This window comes from Ochotona princeps, chromosome 29 (assembly GCF_030435755.1).
Source record: "Ochotona princeps isolate mOchPri1 chromosome 29, mOchPri1.hap1, whole genome shotgun sequence".
Classification (NCBI taxonomy): domain Eukaryota; kingdom Metazoa; phylum Chordata; class Mammalia; order Lagomorpha; family Ochotonidae; genus Ochotona; species Ochotona princeps.
The window spans coordinates 16,806,255-16,827,394 of NC_080860.1; the positions used below are offsets into that span (position 1 = coordinate 16,806,255).

The window sequence follows — 21,140 nt, forward strand, 5'->3', positions numbered from 1 at the left end:
CCAACAAGGGGAAGGTTGGGGGGCATCCCTGCCAGAGAGGGGGACGTTTAGGGGGACGGGGACGGGGGCGGCGCGGAGATGCATACCCCTCGTCCAGTCCCGGCCCCCTCTGCCCGCCCAGCAGAGAAGGAGGCGGACACCTACGTCCCGCTCTGGTTCGAGAAGAGGCTGGACCCGCTGACCGGGGAGATGGCCTGCGTGTACAAAGGCGGCTACTGGGAGGCCAAGGAGAAGCAAGACTGGTACATGTGCCCCAATATCTTCTGAGGGGCAAACACAGGCGGCTCATTTTTCCTGTAATGCATTCAACTTACTGAAAGCCCACTCCCCTCCAAACCTTTTTCTTTTTTCTTTTTTTTCAAGAAAAACACTGTTTTAGGGGCTTGGGAGGAGGAAGGGCTGACCCGTATTCTCTCCTGCCTCTACGTGCTCTGGGTCACCCCAGCCGCTTCCCTCAGAGGCTTGGGCTCCTATGGGAACCCCAGCTCCCAGGGACCACAACTCAGGCCTGCTGGCCCGGGCCACATGGGCTGCCCCAGTCACCAACTTCCAGCCTAGGGAGGAACTGGCCCCTCCCATGGGGAGCCTCTTTTGACTTTTTTAAAGGAAAAGAATAAGAATAATACAGCCTGCATTTCTTTCCAGCCCTGACTTTACTAATCTGGTTTTTTTTGTTTGTTTGTTTGTTTGTTTTTTAGTACAACACTCAGCAGACAGCTTTCCAAGTGTGCTTTCTTGCCACACAACTCTCTTGGCAAGAACCCCTTCTTTTTTTAAGACTTTGGGAAGCCAGACCCCTCTTGAGTCAGAAGTATTTTGTAAGGTCTCCCCACCCCTACCCTGGGGTTGGTGTCTGAGCCATGCACTCCGCACCAGCCCACAGAGGTCAGAGCAGAAGTGGGCTGCCCGGCCCCTCGGGGAGAACACGCTGGAGGTTGCTGTAGGAGCTACAGCACCCCCGTTGTCGGGGAATGCCCTGATTTGAGGACAGCCGCCCCTGGTCCAGCCTTGGCCACGGTGGGGCAGCTCCCCTCACCATAAAGAGGCCAGGAACGGGCCAGAAGGTATGGCCTGCAGGTGCTCCCCATCCTCCTGAGAAACAGGTCCCAAATCAGCAATAACCAACCAACCCTCAGTTCTGGCCTGGGCTGGTGACCCAGGCACCAGAAACCCGGCCTCCCACCTCGTCCTCAGGTGGCTCTGGGGTGCCCCATCTTTGCACCCCCCAAACTCTTATTTGCCTAATTTATTTATATATATATAAATAATATATATGAATATATATATAAAATAGCTATTTTGCTTAAATTTCTATGGTATGTGAAAGTGAAATGAAGACAGGGCGCTGCACCTGTCCAAGTCTGGCTCCTGACCACTGTACCCTTCTCACTCCCCTCCTCCTGTCATGCCCCCTTCCAGAACCTTCTGACAACTGTGGCCCACCATGGCCACTCCTCCAGCCCCTCCCCCACTTCCCTTTTAGTCCTGCAAGTTCAACTTGGGAGTTTTCTTTCTACTCCACAATGGATTTTGTTTTATATATATATATTAAAAAAAAAAAGTTAAAACACCAATGCGTGAAATGCCTTACGATGCCCACTTAAAGAGAGGTGAGGTGGGGTGAGGTGAGGTGGGGTGGGGTGGGATGGGCCAGGGATCCCCACTGGGCCTCCTTGAAGCTGTGGGATGTACCTTGTTCTGTGACAGCGGGCACCTTTTCACAAATAATAAAGAAAAACAAACCTTGGCTTTGGTGTTTTCCACCAGTCTGACCCCAGATCTGTCTTGTAGCTACATCAAAATCAGATGATGGGGAAGGGCGCAGGAGGGCAGAATTGGTCACAGCTCTGCTGGGATCTGCCCTGATGCTGCGGCCTCTAGACACATACCAGAACCCAGATGTGCCCCTCCTCTGGGAGTGCTGCAGCCAGCAACAGCACCACCCATCTCAGTTCCTGGAGTAGAGGAGGGTTAAGGCTGCGGCAGCGCCCACACTCAGAGTTCCGTGTGACCTAGGCTGCTTGTGTTGCCTGAGTTGCCAAGCAACACCATCATCAGCTTCTAAGAACCCAGCAGGAGCTAGTGGTTTGGCTGGCTTAGGCCTTCCTCCCCACTGCTAGCACCTGCAGGTGAGTGGGTGGTGTTAAAGGGCAGGTTGCTGACCCTCTGCCTCAGTGCCCCTGCCCCACACACACTACGGGATCCACCCCCAGCCCTACAGAACTCCTTCCCCCAAAGATGCGTCCTTGTCTGTGTGGAGGGGGCCGCTCGGGGAGCCCTCAGAGATGTGGAGCAGCTACACAAGACTGGCAAGAGCAGGCAACCCTAAGATGGAGCCATCCCAGAGGGCAATGGCAAGGGCTTGCAAGAGGAGGGACTGGACAGCCATTCCGGCAAAGGCCAGAGGTGACAACAGCCAGTTCACTTGAGACAACATAAGAGACTTCAAGAGGTCTGGGGCGAAAGGCAAACTCTGAGCAGTGAGTAACACTGACACATTTGGAATAATCCACTCTGATCAGGACACAGATGGTCCAACTCCTTACCCCAGCTACCACTGAGTAGAAAATGTAAACACCACCACCACCACCACCAGAAGCCGCAAGGGACCACAGAGTACATTCAATCGTGCCTAGTGGTTAGCACACGGCTGGGACACTTGGGCAGCATCTCAGAGTTCAGTTCCCAGCCAGCTGCTGACCCCAGCTTCCTGCCGCTGTGCGCCCTGCGAGGGGGAAGCAGCTGATATCTCAGATGACTGGCTTTCTGCCACCTCTAGGGGGAACCTGGATTGAAGTCCCAGCTCTCAGCTTCAGCCCAGCCCTGGCCACAGCAAGACGTACGGGAAGTGAATCATGGGACAGGAGATAAGAGGTGTGTGTGTGTGTGTGTGTGTAATAAGTAAATAATAGATCTTAGAAAGAGATATAAAACATGTAAAAGACCTTTCTGGATATGAGAAAAGAGACCCAAGTTAAGAGGAAAAAAATGTCATTGTCACAAACAGGCAAACTCAGTTATATCAGCTTTAAGTCTACAAATTCAACATGATCCCTATCAAAATTCCACCAATATATTTCAAAAACAAACAAAGTCAGGTATACAGAGAGGAGGAGAGAGAGAGAGGAAGATCTTCTGTCCGATGATTCACTCCCCAAATGAGCCACAACGGCCGGTGCGTGCCGATCCAAAGCCGGGAACCTGGAACTTTTTCTAGGTCTCCCACACGGGTGCAGGGTCCCAAAGCATTGGGCCGTCCTCAACTGCTTTCCCAGGCCACAAGCAGGGAGCTGGATGGGAAGTGGAGCTGCCGGGACCAGAACCGGCGCCCATATGGGATCCTGGCACATTCAAGGCGAGGACTTTAGCCACTAGGCAACACTGCCAGGCACAAAATAAATCTTTAAAAAAAAAATTTAAGATTTATTTATTTTTATTGGAAAGGCAGATTCAGAGAGACAGATCTTCCTTCTGCTGGTTCACCCCCAAGTGGCCACAACACAACAGTCGGAACTAAGCCGATCCAGAGCCAGGAGCCTGAAGCTTCTTCTGGGTCTCCTATGCAGGTTCAGGGTCCCAAGGCTTTGGGCTGTCCTTGTCTGCTTTCCCAGGCCACAGCAGAGAGTTGGATGGGAAGTGAAGCAGCCAGGATTAGAACTGTGCCTATATGGGGGTCCCAGCATATGCAAGGTGAGGATTTTTTAGCCACTAGGCTACCGTGCCAGGTTCTCAACATTTTTTTAATTCTTAAATAACTTGAGGACTTGGAGCCAGCTCTGTGACTAAGCTGCCCGTGGCACCAGCATTGCATACAGGTGCTAGTTTGTTTCCTGGCTGTTCCACCTCCCATCCAGCTCCCTGCTTATAGCCTGGGGAAGCAGCAGAACATGACCCAAGTCCTTGGGATCCTGTACTCCTGTGGGAGACCTGGAAGAAGCTCCTGACTTCTGGCTTCAGATTGGCTCAGCTCCAGCTATTGTAGCCATTTGGGGAGTGAACCAGCAGATGAAAGGTTTCTGTTTTTCCTGCTTTCTCCTTGTTAACTATGCTTTTCAGGTAAAATTAATTTAAAAAACTATTTTTAAGAAAAATAATTGGGGCCCGGCGGCGTGGCCTAGCGGCTAAAGTCCTCGCCTTGAACGCCCCGGGATCCCATATGGGCACCGGTTCTAATCCTGGCAGCTCCACTTCCCATCCAGCTCCCTGCTTGTGGCCTGGGAAAGCAGTTGAGGACGGCCCAATGCTTTGGGACCCTGCACCTGCGTGGGAGACCTGGAAGAGGTTCCAGGTTCCCGGCTTTGGATCGGCACAGCATCGGCCCGTTGCGGCTCACTTGGGGAGTGAATCATCGGACGGAAGATCTTCCTCTCTCTCTCTCCTCCTCTGTGTATATCTGACTGTAATAAAATGAATAAATCTTTAAAAAAAAAGAAAAAGAATTGGGGGCCCGGCAGCGTGGCCTAGCGGCTAAGGTGCTCGCCTTGAACGCCCCGGGATACCATATGGGCACCGGTTCTAATCCCGGCAGCTCCACTTCCCATCCAGCTCCCTGCTTGTGGCCTGGGAAAGCAGTTGAGGACGGCCCAATGCCTTGGGACCCTGCACCTGTGTGGGAGACCCGGAAAAGGTTCCTGGCTCCCGGCTTCAGCACAGCACTGGCCGTTGCGGCCACTTAGGGAGTGAATCATTGGACGGAAGATCTTCCTCTCTGTTTGTCCTCCATAAAAAAGAAAAAAAAGAGCTAGGGCAATTCTGTGCTGCTCTGTGCTTTCTGCCTGGCCCACCTGCTCCCCCTGCCTGGCCCACCATATACTGCACTTTAGTGACTGCCTCCCCTTACCCTTAATGAAGAGTCTTGTCCAGTACCCTCAATCCCTCAAAACACAATTGTAGTATGAACAAATTCCAGGCCTGGCAGATCAGCTACGGCAGAGGCGCGGGGTGACAATTCTGGAGCTAAGAGAAAGAAATGGCGGAGAGCTGGGCCTAAGGGCCCACGAAGCTCCTGTCTTCCACAGGTTCTAGAAGTCAGCCTGGTTGCTTCCCACAGGCTTGCGGGGGTGGAAGAGGGCAGAGTCTGCCAGGAGGTGAAGAGGGGTTAGTTCTGAGGTTCTTGTGTCTCCGGGCTGGACACGGGAGGAGTGGGGGAGGATGCCAAAGAGACACATTCTAGAACCGCAGTGACAGAGACGATCATCCCCTCATCCCCAATATTATTTATTTTCATGAAGCTGGTCACATGCATAACTTCAAGAATGAAATCAACAAAGACAGTGCTAAAAACCTAAGAAGCAGGCAGTGCAGTCTCGTGCAGAGAAAACAGACTCATAATTTCAAGTGGGACAATATCAAACAGCATCCAACCACATATGCCAAACACTGTATTCCACGTTGGTAAATCCATGCCTCATTCGGGTTTGCTAAAGAGATGCAAGAATGGGTTAATGTCAGGAAGCTTTGCATGAGAGGAGAAAAGGCAAGTTGACAGACAGGACTGCTAAGGTCCCATGCATACCTGATTTGCTCCTAAGGGCGGGCGGGGGTGGCGGAGGTGGGGAAGATTTTCTTTGAATGGAGGAGCAATCCTTGAAGTGAGTGGCCCAGAAATGTTCTAAGAACACACGAAACACACCAATATACACAATCAAGATCAACAAATCCTAGTCAGGGCAAATAAAAAGATACACAGCTGATAAAGCCACCAGACCATTTAGACATCAGAATCTTAAAAGCCAACAGATTGAAAAAAAAAAAAAGATTTTAAAGAACATCAATAGTCTCAACTGAGAGCCACCCTCAAAGAAAGAAGTCAATGAAATTAAATCTCCCAAGTAGAGAAAAATATTAGTACCTCTGAAGTCTCTTTCAGGAACCCAACAAAAACTTGTGAACATTTACAATGTTAACAGTGTCTTGTGAAGTTTCATCTTGATGAGATATTACATAATATGACTTACAGGTCATTATTAAGGTATTATCACGCTAAATAATTTTTAAAATCATTGTGGAGGAAACTTATCACGCAAAGGGAAGAAATCTCATTTGGCAGGAAAGCAGAAAAGGAGAAGCTTTCAAATGAGAGGACAGCAACCATAATTATCTAAAATGTGAATGACCTAAGTGCTTCAAGTAACCAAAAACCATGAGGAATAAAAATAGCTATATGCTATTTACAGGAATAGACACAGAATGTAAGTATAGAGACAAAGTGGATGTTAAGACAAAAAATAATTGGGCATGGACTACCAGAAGAAAAAAAGCCACTTTTCAAAAACACTTAACATCTCAAAATACTTAAGGGGTCAGTGTCTTAGCGCAGCAGATAAAGCCACTGCCTGCAACACTGGTATCCAACACAGGAGGCGGTTCGTGTCCCAGCTATTCCAATACAGCACCCTGCCAATGACCTGGGAAAAGCAGCTCAAGATAGGCCAACTGTTTGGGCCCCTGCCACCCATGTGGGAGACTCGGATGAAGCTCCTGGCATTAGCCTAGGGTGAACCAACACAAAGAAGACCACTTCGTCGCTGTAACTGACTTTCAAAAAAGTAAACCTTTAAAACATACTAATTATAAAGTAAAATGACGCAATCACTAGTAAAAAGGAACAGGCTTCAAAACATTCCATGGAAATTGTGCATTATCCTTCTCTAAAAAATAATTATTTACACTTATTGGAAAGGCACATTTACAGAGAGAAGTGAGAGACAAAGATCTTCCATCCTCTGATTCACTCCCCAAATGGTCGCAATAGCTGGAACTCAGTTCATCCAAAGCCAGGAGCTAGGAACTTCTTCCAGATGTCCTACAAGGGTATAGGGTCCCAAGGCCTTGGGGCCATCCTCTGCTACCTTCCCAGTCCACAAGCAGGAAGCTGGATGGGAAGTGGAGAGCTGGAACATGAACCAGCACTCTTATGGGATACCAGGACTTGTAGGCAAATAATTAGTCAATTGAGCCATCATGCCAGGCCCCTGCATTATCTTTCAATTCCATCGTCCATTAACTTTTGGAACCCCCATTTAGGTATGGCAAGGATCACAATGAAAGACTGTAACATGCCCCTCCCAGTAATGAGAGCTCAGACGAAAATCATCTTAGAGTTCAAACCCCACAATGAACAAATCTGGTATAATGGGAGCTTACAGGATACTACATATAACTGCAAACTATGTATTTGGAAAAATGCACACAGAACACTTATCAATATTAACCATGTATTTGGGTCAGTCATAAAGTCTCGATAAACTTCAAAGAAAAGATACCTAGGCTACATTCTCAGATCACAGTGAAGAGAGTTCAACATCAGCAATAGAGCTCACTGGGGGCAGGAGGATATATTAACACATCAAGAAATAAATGTCAATAAAGCTCAGAAAATATACAAAAAAAACATATTTCAAAACACATAAGAAGCAATAAAGGGAAATTTGTAGCATCAACAACTCATGTATGAAAGAAAGCCAGAAGAGGAGTTAAACATCCCATTTATGCGAGAAGATGAGCATTAAGGTAAACACAAGGGTAAGAAAATGAATGAAATAGAAAACAATACATGAGGAGGGTCAAGGCATTACTGATTGATGAGGTTGAGGTAGAAAGGATGTTAGAAGGGATGGAAGGAGGAAAGAGATTAAAGAACCAAAAGATAATATTGGGAAAGAAAGGAAGATGTATACACAGATGCTAAGGATATTATAAAATACTGATTATGAAAACTTTGACAAATGTTAAAACTGAGATTAAACAGATATCCCTGGGGCCAGCATGATGGCTCAACTGGCTAATCCTCCAACTACAAAGTGTTGGCTTCTTATATGAGCACTTGTGTGTCCTGGTTCCTTCAGTTACCATCCAGCTCCCAGCTTATGCTTTAGGAAAGCAATGGAGGATGACCCGAGAGCCTTGGGATTCTGCACCCACTCTCAGCTCTTGGCTTTGGATTGGCTCAGCTCCAGTTGTTGCAACCATTTAGGGAATGAACCAGTGGATGGAAGATCTTTCTCTCCATTTCTCCTTCTCTGTAAATCTACCTTTCCAATTAAAAAAAAAAATCTTAAAAACAAGGTATTCCTAGAAAAAAAACAAAGTTGACTCAAAAATATAGAAAAATCTGAATAGTGAACCATTTTTAAAAACTAAAACCCCACAAACAGGCCAAATGTTGTAGACACAGATGGACAAGGAACCATTTCAAAGGTAGCAGAAAAAAAGAGTATTCCAAAATACGAAGGCAGAAGTTCTTCACAAAAACCTAACAAGGGCAGTATGAGAAAAGAAACTACAAACTAGTTTCACCTGTAATGGTACAACTCAAAACCAAATGTAAACAATATCTAGAAACTATCCATGTTACTCTAGAAACACAAGAATAATCTATCTTGACAAAAATTAATTCACCACATTAACAAATTATGGGAGAATACCAGGTGGCCATCTCAATGCATTCAGAAGACACTTAAAATTCAACATGCATCCATGATATGGTCAGGAGTGGAAGGAAACATCCAAGTCTGATGACTGATAAACACACATGCACAGGAGGTTTCCTGTAGAGAACCAAAAACTATGCCCTCCCCACCTTTATATTCATTGCTGAAGGCAACGCAGTAAGAAAAAAAAAAACCCATGAAATTGTCAAAATCATATTCACACATGATATAATATTCAAAAGAATCTACAGATGGAATAATAGCACATAAAATTATGAATGTGTATGCCAGCAACAAACTTGCTTAATTCCAAATCCATACACGGAAGGCAGAACTATATTTTTTGAAGACTGCGTGGTAGGGAAGGGTTTCTAGACTGCAAGAAATGACAACCATACAACCATAGAAAGAATAGGCCACATTAAAATAAAAGATTTCTATCAAAAGTTTATGTAAACATTAAAAAAAAAGTTGGGGGGGTAGATATGCCAAACAGTGGGAGAAAAAAAGGATGTAATACAGATAACTTGTAAAGCTGAATCCGAAATACGCAAAAATGCAAATCAGTGAAACTAGGAAACATGAACCCAAGTCCTAAGGAAATACTTCAACAGAGATCAACAATGTAAAAGGTTCTCAGCTGTGTTAGAAATGATGACATGACAGTTATATATGATCTATTACTGTGTAAGTACTAAAGCAGATGATCATATACTGTAGGTTAGATACTTTTCTTACTTTACAAATACTTTATAAACACAGTGCTCCTTTGCTGCTACTCAACATCTAATAAAAATCATCATTTGTAGGAGGACATTGTGATTTGTAGAAGGACAGTGAACATAGGATAACAATTGATAGGATATCATTTGAATGAGAACACTTGATTGGGTATACAAAAAAAATACAGTTTCAAACAAAGGTATGGAAACAATTGATGGGTTAAGTAGACAGGCTTATGGGAACTACGTAAGCTGCTCAATACCTCCTCCCTTATCCTGTGTGAGCCTCAGTCTATAAAAGCCTCATGTCACTAATAAACTTCGCCTACTAACCATCCATGTGTGTTATCATCGGCTCCATACACCAAGCGCATCACTGCCAGACAGTGAACAAGGGGCTTTTTTTTTTAAAGATTTATTTATTTTTATTACAAAGTCAGATATATAGAGAGGAGGAGAGACAGAGAGGAAGATCTTTGTCCAATGAGTCACTCCCCAAGTGACCACAATGGCCGGTACTGCACCGATCCGAAGCCGGGAACCAGGAACCTCTTCCCGGTCTCCCACATGGGTGCAGGGTCCCAATGCTTTGGGCCATTCTCAACTGCATTCCCAGGCCACAAGCAGGGAGCTGGATGGGAAGTGGAGCTGCCGGGATTAGAACCAGCGCCCATATGGGATCCTGGTGCAGCGTTCAAGGTGAGGACTTTAGCCGCTAGGCCAGCTGCCGCCCGAACAAGGGACTTGAAAGAAAAGCAAGCGTGACAGAGACTCCCTCAGCAAGAGATGAGTGGGAATAATGGATCAGAACAAGTCTAGAGCGCAGCCTTTTATCACAATTATAGAAGGGGAAGACACGGATTCCTCTGATGACTGTGAGTTAGATGGGGAAATGATGGAAAAACCTATATGGAAAAATAAGAAAATATTACCTATGTCTCATACCATTCCCTCTGCGCCCTCATGTTCTGGCTTAGTTCTTCCTCCTCCCCTCTGTCACAGTACAGATCAGGAGGATGAGGAAGGGGAATCCGTGATAGACTCCCCTCACTGGGGAGGCCACTGTTATATGGCCAGAAAGGGGATCCCTCACAGTACAGATCAGGAGGATGAGGAAGGGGAATCCGTGATAGACTCCCCTCACTGGGGAGGCCACTGTTATATGGCCAGGAAGGGGATCCCTCACAGTACAGATCAGGAGGATGAGGAAGGGGAATCCGTGATAGACTCCCCTCACTGGGGAGGCCATCATTATATGGGGAAAGGGGATCCCTCACAGCACAGATGAGGAAGAAAATGAAATTGGAACTAAGAAAAACAAACTTTCCAGTGTCAAATCACAGGATTTCTCTAGTGAGGAAGATGAGGATGAGATACAAGAGTCGTTAAGTACCAGCCTATACCTCCTCACCCTTAAATCTGATCAAAGACATTCCCAAATGCCCGATATTCCCCAGAGGCCTTGTGAATTGCGACTGCTTTTTCCAACTACACTTAGTCAAGAAAATAATCAACCGGGCCCGGCGCCGTGGCCTAGCGGCTGGGGTCCTTGCCCTGAACACGCTGGGATCCCATATGGGCACCGGTTCTGGTCCCGGCAGCCCCACTTCCCATCCAGCTCCTTGCTTGTGGCCTGGGAAAGCAGTCGAGGACGGCCCAAGGCCTTGGGACCCTGCACCCGCGTGGGAGACCTGGAAGAGGTTCCCGGCTTTGGATCAGCGCAGCACCGACCGTTGCGGCTCACTTGGGGAGTGGGTCATCAGATGGAAGATCTTCCTCTCTGTCTCTCCTCCTCTCTGTATATCCGCCTTTCCAATAAAAATGAATACATCTTTTTTTAAAAAAAAAAAAGAAGAATCAACCTACATATGAAAGCCTAGATTTTAATGCCATCATAGCTTTTTTGTTAACATATTTCATTATTATACCTCAAATACCAAAAATGATAGAAGCAACTTACAAAGTAAAATTATAAAGCAGCTTAACACATAAATAAAGATAGAAAGATTCTTGACAAAATGTTGTTAAGTCTTGCCTGGCAAAACTTAAAATGATAATACATCAAGACAATATATTCTATATCCCTTAAATGGAAGGTTAGTTCATCTTCTAATACCTAATCAACAAAAATATTATCATAACAAATTGGCAAATAAAAACCATGACAATCATCATCAAAGAAAGGGCCTTTCATACAATTTGAACACATCATTTTTTAAAAAAGAAAATACTCCTATTAATGGGACATAATATGATTAAACCATCAAAGAAAATTACTTTTTTTTTTACTATTTTTCGGATTGACATCATTTCATAACAGCCACATCAATCACAGCAACAATAACAACAACATCAACAACAAATTGTAGCACCTTGATAAAATAATGTGCCACTGAGTAAGCAACACATGTTTAACTAAAAGGAAACACAGAAGTCTCTTAATGCCATCATAGCTTTTAAAAAGGTTTATGTGTCCTATGGACCCACTTCTCATATGCATGGAATATTTAAAAAGTTGGAGCTCAGCAGCAAACTGGATTCCCTATCATTTTGAAGTAATAGCAAAATTAGCGCTTTCTCCTTCTCAATATTCCCAGTGGAAGATGTGGAGGAGTGATGTGGCTAAGGAAAAGTTGCAATCCTTAGGACCAGCAGGTCAACAATTCCCCAAGGGGGGACAACTGACTTATGATATGCTGGTGGGAGATGGACAGTGGAGTACAATAGATCAGCAAATACAACTACCTCAAGCTGCGTTTACTCATATACAGGACGTAGCATTGTGGGCCTGGGAGAAAGTTGACACCGGGTCTGAATTTGCAGGCAGTTATACAAAAGTCATCCAAGGAGCCAGAGAATCTTACGCTGACTTTATAGGACGATTGACTGACTCCATAGAAAAACAGGTTAGGGAAGCCAGTACTAGAAAACTATTACTCCGACAACTAGCCTTTGATCATGCTAATGAGAACTGTCAGGCTGCTATTCGTCCTATAAAAGAGAGAGATCTTCTGGATTACCTAAAAGCTTGCAGTAACATAGGGACTTTCAAACATCCTGCCCGTTCAGCAGCGACAGAAACCTTTGCTGTTCAGAAGCAAATGAAGGCAAATGTGGCAAGCTAGGTCACTTTCGTAAGCAATGCCAAGCACCTTCTTTAACTCCAAAAATTGGCGCTGATACTGGTAACAATAATACCCCTGGCATATGCCCCAGGTGCTGTCGAGGATGACACTGGGCAAGAAACTGTAAATCCAAAACAGACTGCAATGGCCAATTACTGCCTCGGGGAAACTCCTGGCGGCGTCAGCTCCAGGCCCTGAACAATCAGGGGTCTGCAGCATACCAGTGTCTTGTTCAGTTCACGCCCACTCAACCATTTCAGATTTAAAGCCTGCTACTGCTGGAAGTGCTGCCTTCGACATTGGTATCTCCCAGGATTTCACTATTGCACCCTCCCAGCGTCCTTGTAAAGTGCCCGCTGGAATTTTTGGACCCATTCCTGAAGGAATGGTTGGCTTAATAATCAGGCGTGGTAGTCTCACCTTGAAAAATGTTAAAGTACATTTAGGGGTTATTGATTCTGATTATAAAGGAGAAATTTCTGTGATTACAATTCCATGCACCTGGGCTTTTAAGGCACGAGAAAAAATTGCACAACTTTTGCTTTTGCCATATTATATGCCTAGTTTCTCTAACAACAAACGAATTGGGATTTGGTAGTATTAATAAATTTATAAATAAATTTGGTAGTATTAATTAATAATTAGTAAATTTGACAACTCTTTTACATCTGCTGGAAAACAACCCACTCTTGAATTGACCATCAATGGCAGAAAATGTTCTGGGTTATTAGACAGTGGACAGATGTTTCAGTTATTTCAAATAAGGAATGGCCTTCTAATTGGCCCACAGAACCTGCTGAGTGTGGGCTCAGGGCGTAGGTGCAATGAGTGCCACTATGCTTCGTGTTAGTACAAAGAAGTTAAAATGTGTTGGTCCTGGAAATTTACAAGGTATCATGCAACCTTATATTGCTCCAATTCCTATTAATTTGTGGGGGAGAGCTTTTACAACAGGATGCGGAAGTTTATTTACCCGCCCCATCTCAGCCAGTAGCGAGCGACATAGACCACTATCCTGGTAAAATTTTAGGAAGAAGCTCTCAGGAAAACATAAAACCAGTTCCTATAAAATAAAATCACAGCCAATATGGTCTGGGTTTTTCTCAGGGGCCACTGAGTTTATGAAACCATCACCAATACCTATTCTATGGAAATCTGATTTGCCAGTGTGGACGCCTCTTAACCAAGAAAAATCACAGGCTTTAGAATCCTTAGTTCAGGAACAACTACAAAGGAACCATATAGAAGAGGCTTTCTCCCCGTGGAATTCCCAGTTTCTGTAATTAGAAAGGCGCTTTGCCAGAACCCAGCCAGGCTGTGTGGCTGCTGCCCCCTGGCGGCCGGCTCTGACAGGACTAGCGGCCACAGGTGCTAGGGACACTCTGACACAGGAAGGCCATTTGTTAAAGCCAACAGCCAGCACCCAGTGCTCACCTGGCACAGGTAGACTTCCATCCACGTGAGCGGGAGGAGCCAGGATGGGGGCGAGAGACTCTGAGACTAACCAGAGTTGGAGCTCCCTTCTGAGACACTGCATTCAGACTGCCAGACCACTGTGGACAAGGGAACCTTTCTGTGAGTCAGGCTGTTAAGCATACAATGTGTGAAGACAGGTGTGGCTTGAGCATAGAAGGAAGCCTGTGGCTTTCTTTCCCCTATAACCTGGACACTCCCCTAACCCTTACTATGAAAGCCCCCTGCCCTCAAACTGCTTCTGTTGGCCCCATGCCTCCCACTGTCTCCTTGTCCCCAGTAAGTAAATCTTTCCTCTGAGCATCACCTGCTTGAGGCTGATTGGGAACATTCCAAACAGATGGACTGCTCGTGTCCATTAACAGTTCCAACTAACACAAAATGGCATTTAGCTGAAACTGGTATAATGCTAAGTTTGCCAATGGAGTCTACAACAAAAGGGTTCTATATTTTGGGACATGTATATTGGCATTGTGGGCAAAGCTGATCCCTGTGATGCCAACATTCCATATGGGCAAGAGTTCATGTCCCACCTGCTCCACTTCTGATCAGCTCCATGCTAATGGCCTGGGAAAGCAGAAGATGGCCCCACGGACCTGCCTGGAAGCCCCCGATGAAGCTCCTATCTTCAGCCTGGCCCAGCACTGGCTGTTGAGGCCATCCGGGGCATGAACCAGCAAAAGAAGATCTCTGTCCCTCTCAAATAAATCTATCTTTTTTAAAGGGTTATTTAAGACTTCCAGAGCTCACAAATTAAATCACTGCATTAACAGTGAGCAATAAAGAACATTATGTTAGCTAAAAAACATTTTATTAATACTCAGTGAGCAATAGAGATGGGAGGGGAACATCACAGCGCAAGTGACAAGAACACAGAATACATTTAGGAATGCATTTACACAGAAAGCTAAAAAATCCATATGCAGAAATGGTAAGATCTGATTGGAGGATCTAAAAGAAGTCTTGAACAAATGGGATACCATTTCATATCCTTCAAAGTAAGTTACTACAAAAACATTGGCTCTCCTGAAACTTGTATTTAAATTTAATGCCAATACAATTATACTCCCAGTGGCACTTTTAAGATTGATATGGCAGCAGATTAAAGTGGTTTAAAATTTCACATAAGAGAATACATTCCAAGAAGAAATCTTGGAAAGGAGTAAATAGTGAAAAACATTAGAAGACAACCGATACACTCAACGCGTAGTCCTCACCTGTGCTTCTGATCGGAGGACGCCTCCTCCGGACTGGCCTTTCTGTAGCAGCTTCTGGACCCCTAGGGGTCCACACCCGATGAAGAGTAACATGGACCATGACCCAAGTGGCCCACTGAATCAACAGAGGAAGAAAGAAAACAAAGACTGCTTCCAATCCGGCAGCTGATACACATCCAAATAGAAAAAAAAACCAACAAAATGGAGGAGAACGCTTGTGGAGGGCGGAGGAAGGGACAGAGGATACGCCAAAATTGAAAACTGCTTATGTTTCAGTAAACACCAGAAAGCAGAGTTCAAAACCTGTGGATAGCCGGCCTCAGGGGAGCCGAAGAGGCCTCCGCGTTTGAGCTTCCAGGACTGGGCTGGCAAAACAAAAAAAAAGGGGGAGAGGGAAAAAGCAGTTTCCAAGCCTTACATTTCGCAGAAAAAAACAAAATGTTGCCTTGTAGCTACTCCAAACCAGTTAGAAAAGTACTGAAAAAAAAAAAGTTTTAAAAAAGTTCAGTTGCACTCTCTGAAGAACGCAGCGGCGGGGTGTGTGGTGGGGCTCCTCTTTTTCTTTGGGGTGTGGGTCAAGTGCACCCTCGGAGGCTGTGCAAACGCCAGGAGCTGAGCTCCCCGACCCCAGGAGCGTCCACCCCACTGCGCCCTCAGCTCCGTCAGGCTCCAGAAGCGTCTGCCGCTCCTGTGTGGGGCATGCAGCACGCCCCGCCCCGCAGGTGCCACGGGTAGATCCCGAGCTGGCCCTTAGCGGTTGAGGGCCATCAGCTGGCCGCCCCAAAGCATCCGAGAGGATAACGACCAGGTGCTAGACCCCCGACCTCATCCTTTGGGTCAGGTGAGAACTGTCAACCCTGAGGCACGGTGTGCTCTCGTGGGAGCTGATGATTTTGAGTAAGAAATTCAGACGGCCACACAGGTTTCTCATCTCTTGCCCCACCACAGCAACCCCAAACCTAACTAGGGACAGGTGGGTTTATAATGGTGGGACTTTGGGGAGGGGACAGAGAGCCTAGAACTTTGAACCAAGGGGGAAAAAGTGAAGTTGGGGAGGGAGGGCAGGCAGTAAATTATAGCAGCCTGTTGGGGCTGCCCACGGCTTCTGGATGGATTTCAGGTGGACAATCAACCTCCTGCCTTGACTAAACTACAAAACTTTCATCATTTCACAGACAGCCAGGGTGGGCAGTGATTTGGCGGCAGCTTTGTGAGCTGGAAGGAGCAAAAAAAATCCTGTAGGATCCGTGAGTAGCCCTGGTCAGGTCCTGACCCACCACAAATTACCAGATGACAAGTGGTCTGCAAAACAGAGGTGGCGACATCCCGTCTCATCTGCCGAGCGGGATGCGCGTGGGCAGATCCTTCCCCTCACACCTGGCTCACTATGGAGAGGCCGTTCCCAGCAGTGCCAACAACACCCAGCTCGAAGTTCAAGGCCTCAAATGTTGCCATGGGAGAGGCAGTTTTTTTCTTTACAAAGATTTATTTTTATTGCAAAATTAGATTTTACAGAGAGGAGACAGTTTATCCATCTGCTGATTCACTCCCCAGGTGGGTGTGATGGCAGCAGCTGAGCTGCTCTGAAGCCAGGATATTCTTCGAGGTCTCACACATGGGTGCAGGGTCCCAAAGCTTTAGACTGTCCTCTACTGCTTTCCCAGGCCACAACCAGAGAGCCGGATGGAAAGTGGTGCAGCTGGGATACGAACCAGCGCCCATATGGGATTCTGGCGCATGCAAGGTGAAGACTCCAGCCACTTGAATACAGTGCCAGGTCCGAGGCATTTTCTTTTGGGGCACTGCCTTCCATGGCCGAGCTGAGATCCACAGCAACTTGGCCGTTCCAAAGGGATCTATCTTCAGAGGTTCCATCTCCAACAAAGGCCAGAACTCTCCAGAATTCTGAGAATGTTTCAAATTTCTGCAACTATTAGTAGGTCACTCACCACCACCTGAACCAGCTGTGAAAGAGGTATCTTTCCAAAGGGGAAAAAAAAAAAAAAAAAGAGGCACAGTCCCCCCCAGGCCAAGCCTGGAGTTCTAGGAAACTGAAGAGGTATAATACTTTGTCAGGTTTAACACTGGTCTTCAGAGCCACTCTTCAACAGCCCTGCTGAAGGTCACGGGCATGGAAACTGGACCCAATGAGACCCGAAGGTTAAAAAAAAAAAAAAGAAAAAAGAAAAGTCATCTGAACAAATGGAAGAGGAAACCAGTTTTCCTGTTAATTCATACCTGCCTTTAATAAACAGATACGTGATCCTCTTGTGTCAATCTGCAGCATTTAAATCCTGATAGTGGAGAGGTTTTGAATTCTGGGACATGGGATGGGTTTGTTCTCACACACGCATTCTTCTGAACACTTTGCCTCCTTTTCCACCCAATGAAATGGACCTCTAACCCACGACTGGAAATGACAGGCAGTCCCGAGCCAGACAAACGGAGACACAGATATTCGTTTTGACTTAAAATGAATGTCAAAAGAACCACTTTTCACCATTCAGATTAGTGTAGCTAAAATATCGTTATACTGACAAGCAGGTGCGGAGGGGTGGGCTAGTTAAGAGTTGAAACCAAAATTTTATCTGGAATCTAGGAGTGTCTCTTAGAACTTGCAAGAACCTCTATTGAATAGGAAAGTGTATAGACAGCAATCTACTGATTCAGTTCCCCAATGCCCACAGCAGTCAAGACGGGGCCAGACCAAAGCCAGGAACTGCACTCAATCCAGCTCTCCCACCTGAGTGGCAGGGACTAAACTGCTGCCTCTCTGAGTACAAGTGGAGCCAGGATTTGAACCAAGTGACCTCAGCCATTGCACCAAATGCCCACACTGTTACAGCTTCTAACATACCCACTGGCATTTCCTTTACACTATGTATAGAGGCAAGACAGAACACACTTTCATCATGGCATTTTTCATAAAATGTTAGGAGTTCAAATGTTAAGTTGATTTTAAATAATACATTCAAATCAATGAAATGCAGTTTGTTGAGACCCAAACAGACTCATAAAATGTACTATTCAGAAACAGGTTCCAAGGCAGGCTACTTGAGAAACCAACAGAAAGGCCAAAGTGGATGAGTGGATGCACACAGGATGGCTATGCTAACTTGGGGACCAGGTAGGAAGACAGAATCTTGCTCTTTGAAGTCCAGCCCTTCATACTGTCTGAACTTTCACCATGGGCCTGTATCCCATTTAACACTCTGAAGTGAGGGTGGCTGCTCCTGCGTGTCCTCAGTATCTTCCTACCACACACACACCACAACCTCGTCCAGGTCATCGTTAGCTCCCCATGAGGCATGCCCAGGAAAAGCAGAGTGGGGGAACCCTGCTTGTAACGGTGCCTGGGATACAGGCTGCATCCCACACAGCTGCGGTTAGACTGACAGAGTGGGCACATCCACAGGCTGAAGCTCAAACAGAGGAAATTCGGTCTTTCCCTACAGACTGAAGACAGAGACACCACAGTAGTAGAAAGGAAGGAAGGAAGTGCTCAATTTTACTGAAAAAGAAAAGACTGTATCCGGGGGGCTCGGTACAATATTACAGTTCGATTACATGTGTATAAATTTAAAAATTGAGTCACTGCCCACTGGTAAAAATGCAGAATCAACTTTCAGGTTAGAACAGGTTTTGGGAACAATAATGGACCACATGCTGCCTGGAACCAACAGAGCCAAGAGGGGCAAGAACCACCAGCTCTCAAGGAACACCCAGACGCCTGGAGGATCTTTCCAGAGGCGAGCCCCTCCCCGCCCAAGTGATGCTCTCCTGGGGTTGTGATCTGCAAAATCCCAGACGTCATCAGTCTCAGGTGCTCTGGCCATGCACGCCAGGTGGGGAAAAGATCTCCAACTGCAAGGGACCAGCATCGGGCTCTGCTTTCCAGTCTTTGGCAGACATCAGGGGGTGGCAGGGAGGCCACCGCTAGCCTGGAATTGGTAGACGCTGGAAATTCACCCAAGGGGTTTTGCATCAGACCAATCATAGAAGGTCATAGTTCTTGTGCCTTCAAAAATCCAAGTAGGAGTGGGATGAGAGTTGGAACTAATGGACCCAGAATTCTCCTGTAAGCCATGAGAGTAAAAACTCAGCAAGTCTTGCCTTTTGTCTTTGACCCTGAGAAGTTGGTTGCTGGAGACACACAGCTTTCCGCAGCTGTGACTGGACAGGGAAGGCCAGGGCTGCTTCCCACAGAGTTGCCTCTGCAGTCTCTGTGGTTGGAAGAACCCTGACTCCCCCACCCACCCACTGGCTCCAGAGGAGGGACTGCAAGGTGGCTTGGGGCAGGGGCTGGGGGGGGCGGTACCCGGCAAAGGCAAGTAGGAAAAGCCGCAGCAGTGCTCCAGGTCGACCAGCAGCACCTGAGAGCCCCTGCCAGCTCAGCACCGGGGTGACTTCACACGCAAGCTCCTTCCCTGAGGAATTCTTTGGAGTTCAGACATTCAGTGTGTTAGCCAGGTCAAAGACCTGACCAGAGTTGGATCTGTCTATTCCTCAACCTGGGCTCGAGTTCACCAAGGCAAGAGACTTCACTGTCCAAGGTTAAACAAGGAAGTCGTTCTTTCAGAGACAACTCGGGTGGTGGATGGGAGAAGCTGATCTCCAAGCTGTTGGGGACAGGGCCACAGCCAAGATGACTCCCAGCTGCTCGGGCTCACTTCCGGTCCCTCATTTTTCTGAGACAGGGGAGCTGCAAGGAGAGGCCCTCCAACACTGCACCTGCCATAAGCACAGCCCACTTGTGGGATCTCCTGCTTCTGAGCCATTGAGGGGAACGCCACTCTGGCAGGGTTGTGGCCTCCCCCTGCTCCCCCCATCTCAGAGATGACTACAGTGCTTGTCCTCTGGGAAGGATACCTGGGAGGTTCCTGCCTTTGGAGCTCGGCCAACTTCAAGATGGCACTGGCCTCGCCATCATCTTGAGATGCCAGGAGTTTCAAATGGCTCAGGCTTGGCAACCTGGTGTGGCAAAAATGGGAAGAAATCTCTCTCTGTCCTTCTGCCCAACAGTCACACCAAAAATGTATGGTTTCACAGCAGCCACAGCATCTTGTTTCTTTTAAAAAATAAATATTTATAAACTTAGGGAGGAAGATTCAAAGAATCAAGAGTAACTTTCCCTCCAAAAGCACAAATGTCCCACATGAATCAAACCAAGGTAAGTCCGCAATCCATGAATGATCACCCCCACCCCCAGAAAGCTGCTGTGTTGAGGGGCAGGTAAGTAGGGGAGCTGATGTCTGGGCTCCCGGCCCTAAATTTAGTCCCCCTTGGTGATGAGGTCTTCAATGTAGGCATCCAGCTCGTCGTCTGTGTTGATGTCTATGTCCTGAAACAGAGAGGGGCACAGGTCAGCAGGGGGGCTGGGAGAGCTGGGGGTGGCCTCCCCTCCACCCTTTTCAAAGCTCCTGTGGCTGAGCCAATTCCACCCGCTGCCCCCTCCTGCTCCCCGCCCCAGCTGCCAGCCTCCTGTCCTGATCACATTCCTCCTGTCCCTGCCCCCTGTAAGGACAGACACCACTCCCACACTCCCTGCTTTGCCCTGCCTCCACCCTGCGTTCCTAGCTTACTTACATAAGTTTCCCTCACATGCTACAAATGTGCCTGCCTACTCCTCACCCAAGGTCCAGGCTACCACTGGGTCTCACCCAGACAACTGGAAACCTCACAGCATTCCCTGCTGCAGGCTCCAATCTGCATTTAAGGCTCCCACCACTAACCAGGCTAAGGACCAGCCCATGTTCCACCAGGCACTCTCCAGGAGGAACACGCCACCTTCACAGCTCCCTACTAAGGCCCCAAATCCTGCTCCTTATCCCTCTGCGTTGGGAGCGCTCATGACCTTCTCTTTACATGATGCCTTTCTGTCAATCTCAGCTCAAATATCACACCCTCACCGGCCCTCACTGAACATACTAGCCAAGGGGCCACCCCAGTTTCATCTCTTACTTACTTCACAGCACCCCCACCATCAGCAGACTATTCTGCTAGCCTGTCTCCTCCCCAACACATCCCCAGGATCTTATCCTGCCTATCTAACATATCTAAGATCTTATCTAGCCTAGCTTCTCCCCAAGGGGCACTCCCCACTTTTAGGCTACCCAAGCCCAACTGAACATCAGTCATCTGGGAAAGCAAGAACTTCTTTGTTTTATGGCT

General features: G+C 47.0%; 2 protein-coding genes across 7 annotated transcripts in view; one reads left to right on the top strand and one right to left on the bottom strand.

Moving 5' to 3' along the window:
• The window catches only part of OSBP2 (oxysterol binding protein 2), a 110,723-nt gene extending 110,383 nt beyond the window's left edge, over window positions 1-340 (top strand). For 4 of the 5 annotated variants that reach the window (XM_058656983.1, XM_058656982.1, XM_058656984.1 and 1 more), the window contains one exon: window positions 122-340. In XM_058656983.1, the coding sequence (XP_058512966.1) occupies window positions 122-267 (146 nt within the window). In that variant the 3' untranslated portion in view covers window positions 268-340. The remainder of the gene's footprint in view (window positions 1-121) is intronic. The other variant, XM_012928951.2, reaches the window with a different exon arrangement.
• Window positions 341-20,029: 19,689 nt separating this feature from the next.
• MORC2 (MORC family CW-type zinc finger 2) overlaps window positions 20,030-21,140 on the bottom strand; it is a 42,906-nt gene continuing 41,795 nt past the window's right edge. For both annotated transcript variants that reach the window (XM_058656975.1, XM_058656974.1), the window contains exon 26: window positions 20,030-20,310. In XM_058656975.1, coding sequence (XP_058512958.1) covers window positions 20,242-20,310 — 69 coding nt within the window. In that variant the 3' untranslated portion in view covers window positions 20,030-20,241. The remainder of the gene's footprint in view (window positions 20,311-21,140) is intronic.